The sequence below is a fragment of the Micromys minutus genome (assembly GCF_963924665.1).
Source record: "Micromys minutus genome assembly, chromosome: 19".
Classification (NCBI taxonomy): Eukaryota; Metazoa; Chordata; class Mammalia; order Rodentia; family Muridae; genus Micromys; species Micromys minutus.
In genome coordinates this window covers 40,670,588-40,684,142 of record NC_137954.1, presented here as the reverse complement: position 1 = coordinate 40,684,142, position 13,555 = coordinate 40,670,588, and the positions used below count along the sequence as shown (strand labels likewise).

General features: G+C 48.5%; 1 protein-coding gene and 1 pseudogene across 2 annotated transcripts; one reads left to right on the top strand and one right to left on the bottom strand.

Annotated features, from left to right (window-relative positions):
• Nucleotides 1–473: 473 nt before the first annotated feature.
• On the top strand, nt 474–5,234 carry COPS9 (COP9 signalosome subunit 9). Its single transcript, XM_080932921.1, has 3 exons — nt 474–567; nt 2,490–2,562; nt 4,994–5,234. The coding sequence occupies exons 1-3, from the start codon at nt 505–507 to the stop codon at nt 5,029–5,031; spliced, it is 174 nt and encodes a 57-aa protein (XP_080789047.1). The 5' UTR covers nt 474–504; the 3' UTR covers nt 5,032–5,234.
• A 6,785-nt stretch (nt 5,235–12,019) lies between these two features.
• Nucleotides 12,020–12,599, bottom strand: LOC308433066 (large ribosomal subunit protein uL6-like; annotated as a pseudogene). The gene has a single exon. The product of its transcript is annotated as a large ribosomal subunit protein uL6-like (transcript).
• Between the last annotated feature and the right edge of the window lie 956 nt (nt 12,600–13,555).

Below are 13,555 nucleotides of genomic sequence, written 5' to 3'. Positions count from 1 at the left end.
TTGTCCATGCCCATGCGTTAAGAATCCCTCCTTAGTTTTAAGATGCCACACTATCCCACCATGTAGATAAAGCCCATCTTGTTTGCATGCACTGGGCTGCTTCCTCCTCTTGACCTAGGTGACCCAGAGAGTGGCCACTGTACTTGTACTATTTTTGGATTTCTGCTACCCCAACAGCACCTGGAGATACAATACCCCCACCTTCTAGCCAATCCATTACTGAAGGCGATTTTTGTACAGTAGCCATTCTGATGGTTTTGAACTGCAACCCTGCTGGGAAATGAATAGTCTCCTTTCTTTCTCCGCCGACCACTCGTGCTGTGCTCGCGCGGTGTTGCTGGTCCTTATAACGCAATCGGCTGCCCTAGTCTTCTAGAGATCTGCCCAAAAGCCAGGCTAGCGGGGTGCCACCGAGGCGCGGTCCTCCGGGGTCTAGACCTGCTCGGAGAAACGCCGGAAGTAGAAGGGGCTGGCCGGAAGTGAAAGCAACGCCGCCGTCTCGAGATGAAACCGGCTGTGGATGAGATGTTTCCCGAGGGCGCTGGGCCCTATGTAGACCTGGATGAGGTGGGGACGGCGCGGAGCGATGCGTGAGGGTGGGAGCGCGTCTGCAAACCTGCGTGGGAGCCCAGTCCTTTGGGGACTCAAAAACTGCCAAAGTCTGCGGGAGCGGGCGGGGACAGTCGCAGGGCCCGAGAATTGCAGAGAGGAAATCGGGTTTGCTCGCTATTACTTGATTGTGGCTCCTGATAAATCTTCCTGGGAGAGAAGGCCCGAGCGAGGCTTATGCACAGACAGGCCTCCAGCCCCCAAGCCCTGAGGGAAGAGCAAGGGATGGTGTGTGGCAACTGTGTGCTTTGTGCTGGTACTCGGGTATTTCGTGTTGACACACAGTTTTGGAGCGATCTCGTGCTTTTGATTTCCACCATAATCACAAATATTTATCTGATATAGGTGTTCCAGTGAGGTGGTTATGATCAGGGGTGTCAGCCCGTTCTTACATGAAAACTTCCTGCTCCTCCTCAAAGCTTAGCGAGTGCGCGAATGCATCCCCGGATCTGAGAGATGTCAGGTGTGGCCCCAAGAGGCCGATTGCAAATCCTAAGTATAATAGCAAGGGTGGGATGGGGATTTGGTTGGCTCAGATGAGGCTTGAAAGAGGAGCTTCCGCCATCCAAATAGTGAAGGATGTGCCCTGTTGACATTGTGTACACTTCAGATCATCATTGGAGGAAGACAGGACAGGAACTCAAACAGGGTCAGAACTTGGAGGCAGGAGCTGATGCAGAGACCATGGAGGGGTGCAGCTAGCTTGCTTGCTCATCATGCTTTCTTATAGAACCCAGGACCACCACCCTAGGGATGGCACCACCCACAATGGGCCCTCCCCCCTTGATCACTAATTGAGAAAATGCCTTACAGCTGGATCTCATGGAGGCATTTCCTCAACTGAGGCTCTTTCCTCTCTGATAACTCTAGCTTGGCACATAAAACAGGCAGTACAGAGTTGAACACAGGGGCAGGAACAAGCAGGTCCACATAATGACACCCACGGAATGAGTATGTGGGCTCTGTGATTCCCCTGATGAGGCAATTGATCTCAGCCTTAGCTCCTCAGTCCTGCAGCAGGTGATCTGAGGGCATAAGGAAGCCTCATTTCCTGTGGGGCTTGGTCCTTTGGAGGGTTTGGAGCTTCGGTTTATAGGGAGATGGTAGAGAAAGGGAAACAAGAAGGACGAGCCTTGGAGAAGTTGTGATTGAGGCAGCGAAGGCAGGAGGGCTCAGCCAGGGCTTCAGAGGCAGTCTATATGGCATTCTTTGGTGATGGGGTTTGGAGTGTAAAAAGAGAGAGGATTCAGAAGGGAATACGGGATATGCTGGCATACTTGACACTAAAGGAAAGGTTGGACGAGCAGCTTTCGAGAGATGGGGCCGAGGCAGAAAGTGTCCAGGGCCTGCTGCCCCGTGCGCTGCAACTACAGGTCTCTGCTTCCACCGTTCTGGGAGACTAAAGAGCACAGAGTCTGAGTGTTCGTATCTCACAGATTGGGTGTGGTCTGGTTTTAGCACCACCATATGGCGGTTGTCCTGGAAGAGCCTCCCCATAGCAGTACCCCAGACCTCAGTGCTGGGATGAGCAGCTTCCCAAAGGGAGTGGCTGCAGTCTCAGAAAGAAGGGAGGTTCTGGAGCAGACATCCAGCTTGCTGACGGACTTCTGTTGTCTTCTGGCATTGTCTAGGAGGGGACTGAAGACTCGGGCAAGAGAGTACCACTCAAGGCCACGCCAAGGAGAACTCTAGGGACACAGGACCTTGAGAGAGCTTTAAAATTATTTGTTTGGCTTCCCCATTCACACTACTTTCTTTGTCTGGAGAATTCTGGCTCCCAACTTGAGCATACATTCTTCTTGTCACTCAGTGTTCTGTTCCAGGGACATGGGGCGGGTGTGGCAACAAACAGCCGGAATGACCGTACTCTCATTCTCTAGGCTGGAGGTAGCACCGGACTCCTGATGGACTTGGCAGCCAATGAAAAGGCAGTTCATGCAGACTTTTTTAATGGTGAGTATACCAGGACTGGGTGCCAGGCTTAATCTGAGTTTTCCTCTGCGATGGGCAGCTTTGTGTCATGAGTAATTTGAATCACGGACCGGTGTAGCCCAGACCATGTGCCTGTCTCCTTACGGCCAGGTGTGTGGAATGATCCCCTGGCAGTTAGCTCTGCCTGCCAGCCCTGTCTGAGGGGTGAACAGGAAGTAATCTCTCCCCAATTTACTGCCCAAGGTTGAATTCGAGCAGTGCTATGAATAGCATGCGCAAATGAACATATTGACCATGGCCAGACTCCCAGATCTGGGCACAGAGGCCTGCGTGCTTCTGTGTTCTTTGGTCTCTCGATGATGGTGTGTATCCCTTTCCTTCCTGAGCCGCACCCATTTATCCACCTGGGCTCCTGGCTGCTGCTGCCTTTAAAGAGTAAAAGCTGTGCTCTGCTTCTGCCCCCACTGAGCGAGGTCAGGGCGGAGGACACACTTCTGTCCCATAGCTAAGAGTGTTCTTGGTTAGATTATTGAACCAATTAAACAGTAAAAGACGATGGTAAAGTCACCAGGCATGTGACAGGGCAGGTTTAAACCTCTCGTCCTTCTGATTATGAAGGCCTTGTTCTTACTGGTTAGCCCTTACATTGGGTTCAAGTGGCAATTGGGAATCTAGGCTAAGTTCCCTACTCGGAGGGTAGTAGAGGTTTTCTCCCTTTTTGTCCCAGTTAAACTCTAATGCACAACTCCCCAAAGAGCTATGACTAACCATGCCATATTGATTTCTTACTTACTACGGTCCCCCTCAAGTTCCAAGCCCAGATGGGTTTGGGGGCTCATTGGCATGTGGTGGTGTCAGAGTCGGAAAGCCGTCTGTTAGATGGGTTTTTTTCTTCCTGGAGACTTTGCTTCTCCCCAACTGGTGTCAGAACTGGAGGTAGGGGCATAACACTGGATCCTTCAAAGTCACTCCTCTAAATTCTGTTCAGGGAGTAGATGGTGCAGGGCTACTGACTTCTTCCCATCGCAGCCTTGTGGCACCTTGGGAGGCTCCTGGCTGTGCGGGTGGGGTGTGTGTGTGTGTGTGTGTGTGTGTGTGTGTGTGTGTGTGCGCGTGTGTGCGCGCTGCTTGTAGGGCTCATAGGGTTGAAGTAGGACTCCTTCAGAATCTTTCCTTTATGTCAGCTCATGGTATTTGAGAGAACAGCTGTGTAGTGTGTTCAGTGCATGATGTTCTAGAGGGAGCAAGTGGCCTGGCTTGCATTGTTAGAGAGCACCTGGTGACCTGGCCGCAGACATCTGTCTAATGACACATACTGGACAGGGAAGGGGCGTGTAAGCTTCCTGTTCACTCCTGCCTAGAAAGGGATGTACAGGCTCCCTGTCTCCTACTCAGTCACTGCCTGAGCTCAGCAAGAGTGGATGCTGTTTATCTGTGCCAAACCCAGTACTCAGGAACCCATGAGACTTTTGGCTAGGGCTTCTACCAAGGTCTCTCGGCTTCCCAACAGATGGGTTCTGGAGCTGTTGTCTGGTGAGCAGTTGGGTCCTACCCGTGGATCTGACACACTCTCTTCCCTTACTGCAGTTTATAAGTAGTGGGAGATCTAGACAAGGCTGCAGGCAGGCAGCTGAGAGCCTGGATATGCTGGGTGGTACTGTGTCCAGAGGACTATATCATAGGGCGGCGTCTCCCGGTCACAGGAGTGGTGTCAGGGCAGGAATCACCCAGAGTTCAATCACACAGTAGTTCATGCAGGTGTCAGGAGGTGGGGAAGGAGGAGCAGAAGGAGAGACTGCCTTTGCCCAGAAAGATCTAGTGTGGGAACACAGGAGGCTTTCCCAGCAGATGAACTAATGCACACGTGGATGCGCTTGACTCCTTCCCTGTCCTCAAAGTGACCCTACCCAGTAGATGGAAACATGGAAGATGTGTAAACAGAAGAATGGAAGCTACATGGTAGCCATGGCTGTGGGCACCAGTGGAACGCTTGAATGCTGACTGTAAAATGCTCTCTGACTGGAGCAAGTGTAGCTGTGTGTCTGGAGCATGGCTTGCCCAGGCTCACTAAGGGAGTTATCCCAGGGGCTCAGTCCAGCCACTGTGCCCACACTTCCACCCTCCTGGTGCAGGAATGGCACTGCTGTCCTCACACTCAGTATAGCCACCAAGCAGCAAGGTGGTTGTCCATGTGCCCACAGCACCCCCATGCTTTATAAAAATGCCCTCTAAACCAGAGTGTGACTAAGAATACACTGTGGGCAATGCTGTCCCCAGAGTTCCATCTGCTTCCTCCAGCTGGACAAGGCTGAGTCTCTTGGGGAGTGCTTTCCCAGCTTACACCGGTTACCGCCTTCCCTGCCGTCCAGCCATCGGCACATTCATTTGGAAGCAGTTTCCTCACTTGCTTGTCTTGAACCTGGTAATGCTTCATTTTAATTTGTTTTTGTAGATTTTGAAGATCTCTTTGATGATGATGATGTCCAGTGAGGCCGCCCAGTCATATACTCCATGTCTGTGATGAGTCTGGATTCTCTTGGGACAGAGTCAGCTGATTGTAGACACTGTGTGAATGTCACTAGAAATCAGGACCTAGTCAACTCCTTGGAACTCCTGAACCAACTGGGTACTGATGTCTCTGGGAATGCCAGCTCCGTGTCCTTGTTTAAATCAATAAAGAGCACTATAACACACAGGGTGACTTTAATTCCTGTGCTTTTAGATGCAGGTTGCGACTCCCCTCCCGTGTGTGAACATAGAGTAAAACATGTCACTGAAGCAAGCACGCCATGCTGCTTTCAATGTGTGGTGACTAGAGATGCATTTTCGGGTCAGCAGTGGCCTGTGCGGGTGTGCACACATGCCGGTGTGCCCACATGCCTGCAGATCACTTTGAGGACCTAATGGTGCCTTTGCCCTGTGAATGGAGACCCACTGCACACCACAGTAGCTGGTATGTTTCCCCAACAGCCTTTTACAAGACCCCAGGTCAAAAGAATCAGGGTGCCCAGGGTAGAGACATTGAAGGAGGTGCCTTCCCCATGAGAAATGTATGGTCTGGTTCATCTCAGAGGGTGGTACAGAGCCTGTGTGGGACGATTTTTAAAAGTCTATTAACCAAACTCACACATGGCTGAGACAGTTAAGATTACTACTTTGTCATAGTGACAGCTGCTCTGCAGAGCAGGGGTTGCCAGTGCCTTTGTCTCCTTACTGGTAACTGGGATGCTGGTGTCTGAGGTGTCTTCTGGTTTTGGGATCCCCAGTCTCCAGCAGGTGGGGAAGACGTGCAGCAACTACTCACTCTGCCGAGAACCTTGTAAGGACGTGGTGTGGCCCCGAGACCAGAGCTAAGAACCCCAGAGCAGCAGCGTGGTCTGCCTACCTGTGAGCCTGTGCGTGCTCTGTGGTGTCCCCCTTTTCCTTCACAGAACCCTGACAGCTCCTTCAGTGCCAAGAAGAGGAACACCCTCACTTCTCACCTCTCAGGGTCAACTCCAAGTGACAACAACTTTAGCTTATGTCCTGCCTGCTGGCTTGTGCTCTTTCCAGTGATACACCTTCAGGGCGGTTATACCCCATGGGGGACGCTTGGGTACATTTCTGATTGGCCTGCCTCCTGTCAGGCCATGCTTCTGCTGTGAGAGATGGAAGTAACATTCTGTGAGAAGACCTGTTCTTACCAGGGCGGGGAGCAGTGGGAGACCCCACTCAGTGACAGCTACAGTTTATCAGGGAGCAGTGGGTGGCCCCACTCAGTGACAGCTACAGTTTATCAGGGAGCAGTGGGTGGCCCCACTCAGTGACAGGTACAGTTTATTTGGAGAACGTTTGCTGCTAGCCAAGCATCTCGCCCTTCCTTGTTCAGCCCCTGACTCTGAAGGGTGCTAGGGAAATCCTCTCTGGGTTCTATGGCCTCTGGAACAGCAGTGGAAAGGAAATCTTGTTTGGTGGCTCAGTCTGTCAGGACTTAGGAGGTAGATCTTTCCGTGACTTCATGTTTCTTCCAGGGCAGGGTGAAAGCACCCACCTCCCTGTGAATTTCCACCATTCACATCAGTGGAAAGACCAGTGTGTTACCAAGATACAGGAAAGTATAGGGAAGGGAGACAAGTCACTGCTTTGTTTTTTGTTGTTGTTGGTTTGTTGGTTGGCTTTGTGTTGTTTTTGAGGCAGGGTTTTGTTGTGTCTGCCTGGCTGTCCTGGTACTTATTGTGTAGACCAGGCAGGCCTCATATTCATAGGAGGCAGAACTCCTGTGCACTGGGACTAAAGATGTGTGTCCCCACATCCAGCAAACATCCATGTTCCTGACAAACCAGAACCAAGCTCTCCTGACACAGCCATGTTTTTAGAAAAGGGCCCTTACTGCTTTTAGAAACTTGGCTGCAATAGTTACTGCTGGGAGCAAAGGAGGTGCTGCTGAGGAAACTCTCACAAAGACCCTTTGTCCTCCAGAGGCCAAAGTGTGGCATTTGGGAGACATTACTCTTTATCCACGTGGCCTACAGACCCCAGTCAGCAGGCATTGGCCGGGGTCAACTTAGCTTTTTGCTTTAGCCACACCCCTCTCTAGGGAGCAGGAGGATCAGGTAGCACGCTGCACCATGGGCCCTGTGTCAGAAGCATCCTGTCCCGGATTAGCTATTGGAGGTTTTTAGGGTCACACCACAGGCTCTGAATAATGTGTTCCCTGATGAGCCAGAAGGTTATAACGGCTGCTGGATGATCTTTGAGAAGAGACAATGCTGTGTGCTGTGGGGGGGGGCGGGGTGGGTGCCAGCCCAAGGGCAGTCACTGTGTCTGAGAGATGACCTTTCTTGCTTGTTGCCAGCATTAGGGCATCTGACTTATGGTAGATTCCCAGCAAATGTCTGCTAAACACTGAACAGCATGCCTGATGTGCATGGTATTTGCAAGCAACATCCTAGGTCCTGAGGAGGAGCGAGATGCCACGCCTTGTCCCAGCAAAAGCCCTGATTCCATTTGTAGAAGCTCTACTTAAGTCACCTCCCAATGGCTCTGCTTCCTAATACATCCCCCGGTGGAGTTCAGTGCTGGGTGGGGGTGGGGTTCAGTGCGGGGTGGGGTTCAGTGCTGGGTGGGATTCAGTGTGGGTGGGGGTGGGGTTCAGTGTAGGGTGGAACACTACAGCAGACAGTACACCTTGGAACTGGAGAATGTGCACACATGAGCTCGACACCAACCTAAAGCAGGCAAGGAACCTACACACATCTATAGGGTCCAGGATGTGTGTGTGAAAGGGGTAGGGTGGGGAAGGAGGAGGAAAAGACTGGATAACAGGATCCTGGAGCTCAATGCCTGGGTCTGAAGCTGGCCTAACCCCTAAGCCATAAGGTAGCAATACCACCTCCATTGTGGCTACAAGGAGACTCAGCATTGCTCCGGCATTGTTTAGCCATTCCGTGCACACGGCATCCAAGTAGCTGCTTTTAGCACATTTGTATTTATGAGTTTCAACTCTGCTTACCCTATGGGTTCCCTGTAAGCTCTCGAGCCCTGTGAAATTCTTGTCCTTTCACACAGATGAGCATTGGCCCAGGCTGTCTAGAGTTTTGAGGTTCCAGGCCCCGTACTGTGTTTTCTCTCCTCAGAGGCCATCAGCAAGGCCTCTTGATGGTTGGTTTGGAAGTTACTCTGAAAGCAGGTCAGAGCCAAAGTACACTATCCTCTAGCAAAGTAGACTTACAAAGGCACAGAAAACTACAGAGGGATGTGCACAACAGCCTGTCCATATGGCAGACACTTAAAAACAGTTGGTAAAATGTCAGTCAAGCCAATAAGACGTGAAACTTCTAAGAAGACAGAGCCCCATCCATGTTGGTGGCTAAGAGAGGAAGCAGAAGATGATGTGCCATGAGTGTGCACCCCGCACATAGGAAGCGCAGTGGGGAGAAAGGCACCACTCCTATAATGGCAAGAAACCAGTTCAGTGTTCTCAACCTTCCTAAGGCTGTGGACCCTTTAATACAGTTCTTCATGTTGTGGTGACCCCCAATCATAAAGTCATCTTTGTTGCTACTTTATAGCTATAATTTTGTAATGGCTATGACTCATAATGTAAATATCTGTTATGCAGAATGTCTGCTGTGTGACCTCCCCCCCCAACAAGGTGCTGACCCACAGGTTGAGAACCACTGCTCTAGTTCCCTTATCACAAGTGGCTGAGTTATCCAGATAAAATTGATAAGGAAAGCCAACTTAGCTGGATGTACCTGAGAGGCATGCACAGAGCCTCCCACCCAGCAGCAGCAGCAGCGGTAAACGAACCCTTCCATGATGAGAGAAGTGCCTTCTGTGGCTCTGTGTGGAAGCCCAGTGGCAAGTGATGGACGCCAAAGATGTGCGCACCCTTGATGTGGCAGCGCAGTAAGAGCCATTTCCTCCAGAGTTTTTAACGAAATTGTGGACCAGAATGAAGCCGGGGAAGTGATATGTGTCCACCCCATAGCATCCCGCAGTGTATGAACAATGACCTCTCACCATAGCAGGGGTTGCTCAGGGCTATGGGTGGGAAAGGTGGGATTCAGAGAGAAACGCATTAAATGACTTTCTAACCTGTTTACATGTGTTAACTTATCACGTATACAGACCATGTTAGTCTATGGGATGTGATCACAAGTCATTCACATGTGATTACATATATACATGCATACTAATGTTCCTAAAAGTTCATGCTTTCAGTCCTGTAAGAAAGCTAGAGCTCAGAGGGCAGGAGCAGGCGCTGGCCCCGCCTGGAATGGAGCTTTTGCTGGTGGCCCCTTGTCAGCAGGAGAGAGAAGCCTTAGGGGCACTGCCCAGAGGGAGAGAGGAGGATGGAAAGTCAACATGGGTAGCCACCTGGCATGGGTAGCCACCAGGCAGTCCTAGGTAGAGGCTGTCACCCCCCGCCGCCCCGGACCATTTTCTTCCCAGCCCCAGGCTGGGGTCTTACTCCATTTCTTTTGGATAACTGAAGCAAAAATGGAAGGTTGACTATCAGGGACCCGGTCTCCTAAGGAATATATCCTTTGAGTGAGTGCCTCATGGCCTTGCACTCACTAGAACTTGAGTTACAGGCACATTTTCTCTGCAAGCATACAAGTCAGCTTTTCTACCCAATTTCGTCTGGGTATTCTAGCTTTTGCCTTGGAAGGGACCTGTAGAAGGGGAGGTTCCTCTGGAAAGCAGATGCATCAAATCCTTGTTGGGTCTCCCCTGTACTCCATGTTGCCTGCTTTGTCCTCTCTGTGGCAAGGTAGAAATGCATTTCTAAATAGCAGATCCACAGGTTGTGGCTTTCTTTCTCTGGGATATTTGTTCTGGTCAGCAGCCTGTGGTTGGGTGTTTTGTTATGCCTAGTTTTTGCTTTTGTCTATTTTGACTTCAAATTTTATTTTGCTGAGACTTAATTTATACTGTTACTTGGAAAGCTCAACCCGGTGCCCCCAACTGTGCCCAGTGTCGTTACATAAATGTTGGAAAAACCTGTAAGAGCTCTTGCTGAGACAGGAAAAGCAAAAGACCCACCATGAAAGTAAATTGCCACTCTTGGGGGCAATTTTCTATTTACTTATTTAGCATCTTACTGATGACCATGGTCCCAAAAGATGTCATTAATTGCAAGCTAGTGTTCTTTATCTTAAGAAAATTCTGAGGAAGGGCACAGTGGGCTAACTTAGCGGTTGGGCAAACTGGGGTTCTCAGGGTAGGGTGGGCACTCAGCCTAGAGCAGAGGGAAGTTGCTTTTGATTTCAACATCCTATCTCTGTGGGAGACACAGGGTGGGATCTCAGTGCAGAGCAGGGTGTCTGCCTCCTCTCCCTGAGCTCTGCTCTCTGCACGGAGGGGCTTAACTGCAATGGTGACTTCAACACACAGACAGTTCCTGCTCAGCCACCTACTCTCAAGGAAATGGACACACTAAGACTCCAAAGAGACATTCATTGTCCACAGATCTGGTTTGCTTCGTCAAGAACAGTTTGTCCATGTCAGGAACTGTAAATTGAGAGCAAGCATGTCCAAGCTCATGAAAAGGTGACAAAAGATGTTTTGTGTATAACTCACCTCTATTTATAACTCCATATGAATGGCTGGAGCGCTCCTAAGTGATGCCCAGACCCATCAGCCACCAGTGAAATGCAAGTTAAATTGACAGTGAAGGTCTAGTCCGCATTGATTTCAGCAACCTAAGTGTAAAGTTTAAAAAGATGGCACAAAACGCCATCAAGGTGACGGAGTCATCCTTGAACTTCCATGGCTGGATTTCCATGTAACAGAGCCACACTAAAGAAATCGTTCAGTTTCCTAGATTATATAATCTACATTACACTTGAACCCACATTCCCCAAGAGAAACAAGGAGTGTGAACAGCACAGGGACTTTCTCAGGATGCTCAGCAGCATAAGCACAGAGCTCTGAACGAGCTCATGCAGAATCAAGTGGCCTTTGATGGAGGTACAAAGGAAATTCAACAGCCTTTTCCACAGATGGGCTTGAACTAAATATTTACTTGTAAGCATTATCTCCACCTCGATCTTCATGTAGAACATAAAAATGACTGGAGTGGATCATTGATGTAAAACTGCGTTACTAAAACACCACAAACCAAACCCAAACAAGCAAACAAAAAAAATAGAGCTTCAAAGGTGTCTTAGCAGTAGACAAAGTTTCAGGACAGAAAGCCAACAAACAATGGAAACGCTAGCACACCCTGATTACACCCCTGGAAGATCACGAGCTTGTTTGGCACGAGAAAGCATCTTGTGCTTGCGCCATTATGTAATGAACCCTGGCTGAGATCTGTAGTAAATGAGATCTAATATATCCTGTACTCCAGGAACAGACAATCACAGGTAGCCAATCATTTTTCAGATGAGGGTGCCCATTGGAAAGCAGGCAGGTTCTCAAACACTGGAAAGCTCTGGGATGTGGTCATCTTCCTGCTAAGCAGGCATATCCTTCCTCATTCTACTCTTGGGGGTGGGGGGATTTCATTGGCTCCTCTTAAAGCTGATCACTGCAGAGATACTTAAGGTATCCAGTACCTTATGATAGTGCTGTAGTCCCCTGGAGTTTCATAGTTGGGTTATTCATAACTTGAAACTACACCTATGATCTGCTTCTGCACCTCTTAATCCTTCTTTATGTCTTCTCTATCATTTTATATGATTTCTAAATACTTTACACTTGTTACTTTTAATTCATAAGCATTAAAAGTTTATATTGCACTTTAAAAATCCAATACTGAATTATAAATTTGCATAAAAACAGATAAAGTAGCCTCATAGAATAATATATACACTGTGGAAATAGGCTGTGTATAAGGGGACTCTTGGTTTATGGCAGGTCACACTGTACAACCCTGAGAAAAAATATATATATATATTAATATCTAAATTTTTTTATTGTCTCCAAATTGTATTTGTGACCAGGATCTTGTTTCTGGAGCTAGGAAACTGAGGTTTCATTCATCAGCCTACTGCACGGTTCCCTTCTCAGATACATAGATGCCATCCAAAAACTTTCTGGTGTCCTTGTTTTTAACTGTTGTGGCTTGCTGAATCAGAGTCGCTGAATTTGAAACAAGTTCAATATCATTTTCTTCAAGGATTAATTCATCCTTCTGGGTTTGAGAGATCGAACAAGCAACACCTGTCCTCATCCGAACCCTGCAGATGTATTTTAACCCAAGAAATTTCAGATTTCACCCAAAGCCCCATTCTCCTGAATAACGACGTTGATGGGGAAGTGAGCATCCACAGACCTCATCTTGTAACGGAAGCCCAGTGTAACACCCTTGATCATGTTCTGAACATGACTTCGGATGGTTCTGACAGTGGCCAGTTCCTTTTGTTACCCCACCATTTGTCAACACAGAGCCTCTTCTTTTTCTTCCCAAGAAGACTCAGCTCTACATTGATGTGATTGAAGTCCCTCCACAGAGTTCCCCTAGGGCCCTTCACAATGACTGTGCACCCCTTCAGAGTGATTTCAACATTATCTGGAATGCTTACCATCTGATTGCTGAGAATGGTCTTCATTCTCGCAGTAGATGGGGCAAAGAGGGGAAATACTTTTAAAACAGTCAGTGGTGAATGTTCTGGAAAAATCCAGTTTTACTGTGTGAGAACTGGCTGCGATGACAGATTACTCACACACAAGCACCAGGCTCATGGTTTTATCTGACTGTACTGCATGGGAGTACGGAAGTCATAGTTCAGGGTGACTGACTCCTTACAGATAAGCAAAGACAAGAAAACTTAAACCATAAAGTCAATGCTAAGTAGATAGATACCAAAATGAAAGAGTAAGCAAAACAACAACCAAACAACCACAAAACACCCATAAAACAAAAATATTCCTTGAGATCTAGTGGAGACAAATATTCTTTCAAGATACCAGAATTCAGAATCATGGAGGAAAGACCAAACTGTGTTTAAGACATTATATTGACTCAAAGCAAAACAAAACAAACTTGTATCAATATGAAAGGTACAAAGTGGGAGAAAAGTTAGCAAGTTCTATAGCCGACAAAGGGCTTATGTTCCAGAACACTTGACAATACATATGAAGGAAAAAAACAACACAGTAGGAGAGTGGGCATGACACATATACATCCCCAAATACCCAAGAACCTATTCACTGGACCAAACAACCCTCCAAGCCCCCAAAACAAACCAACAAAACCAAAGCAATAACAATACTTCACCTCTTAGAAGAGCTGTCTAATGGTTCAAAGCGGACACAGCAGAAAGAGGGAATCAAATCCCATTACAGATGGTTGTGAGCTACCATGTGGTTTCTAGGATTGAACTCAGGACCTCTGGAAGAACAGTCAGTGCTGGGCCATCCCTCCAGCCCCTGACAATCAATTCCTGATAAGAAGCTTCTGCAGGAATCCGTTTCATTCACAAGAAAATGGAAAGATGCGTAAAGAACACAGACTTGGGGTCCTAGTGAGATGGCAGACTATGGGTTGGTGCGGTGTGATGAAGGAGTCAGGATGAGGGAA

What these genes read in the sequence shown, in the direction of transcription:
- COPS9 (XM_080932921.1), top strand. Translation starts at nt 505, where the DNA reads ATGAAACCGGCTGTGGATGAGATGTTTCCCGAGGGCGCTGGGCCCTAT. An exon ending in CCTATGTAGACCTGGATGAG is followed by an intron (nt 568 to 2,489) that starts GTGGGGACGGCG and finishes CTCATTCTCTAG; the next exon opens with GCTGGAGGTAGCACCGGACT. An exon ending in TCATGCAGACTTTTTTAATG is followed by an intron (nt 2,563 to 4,993) that starts GTGAGTATACCA and finishes TTGTTTTTGTAG; the next exon opens with ATTTTGAAGATCTCTTTGAT.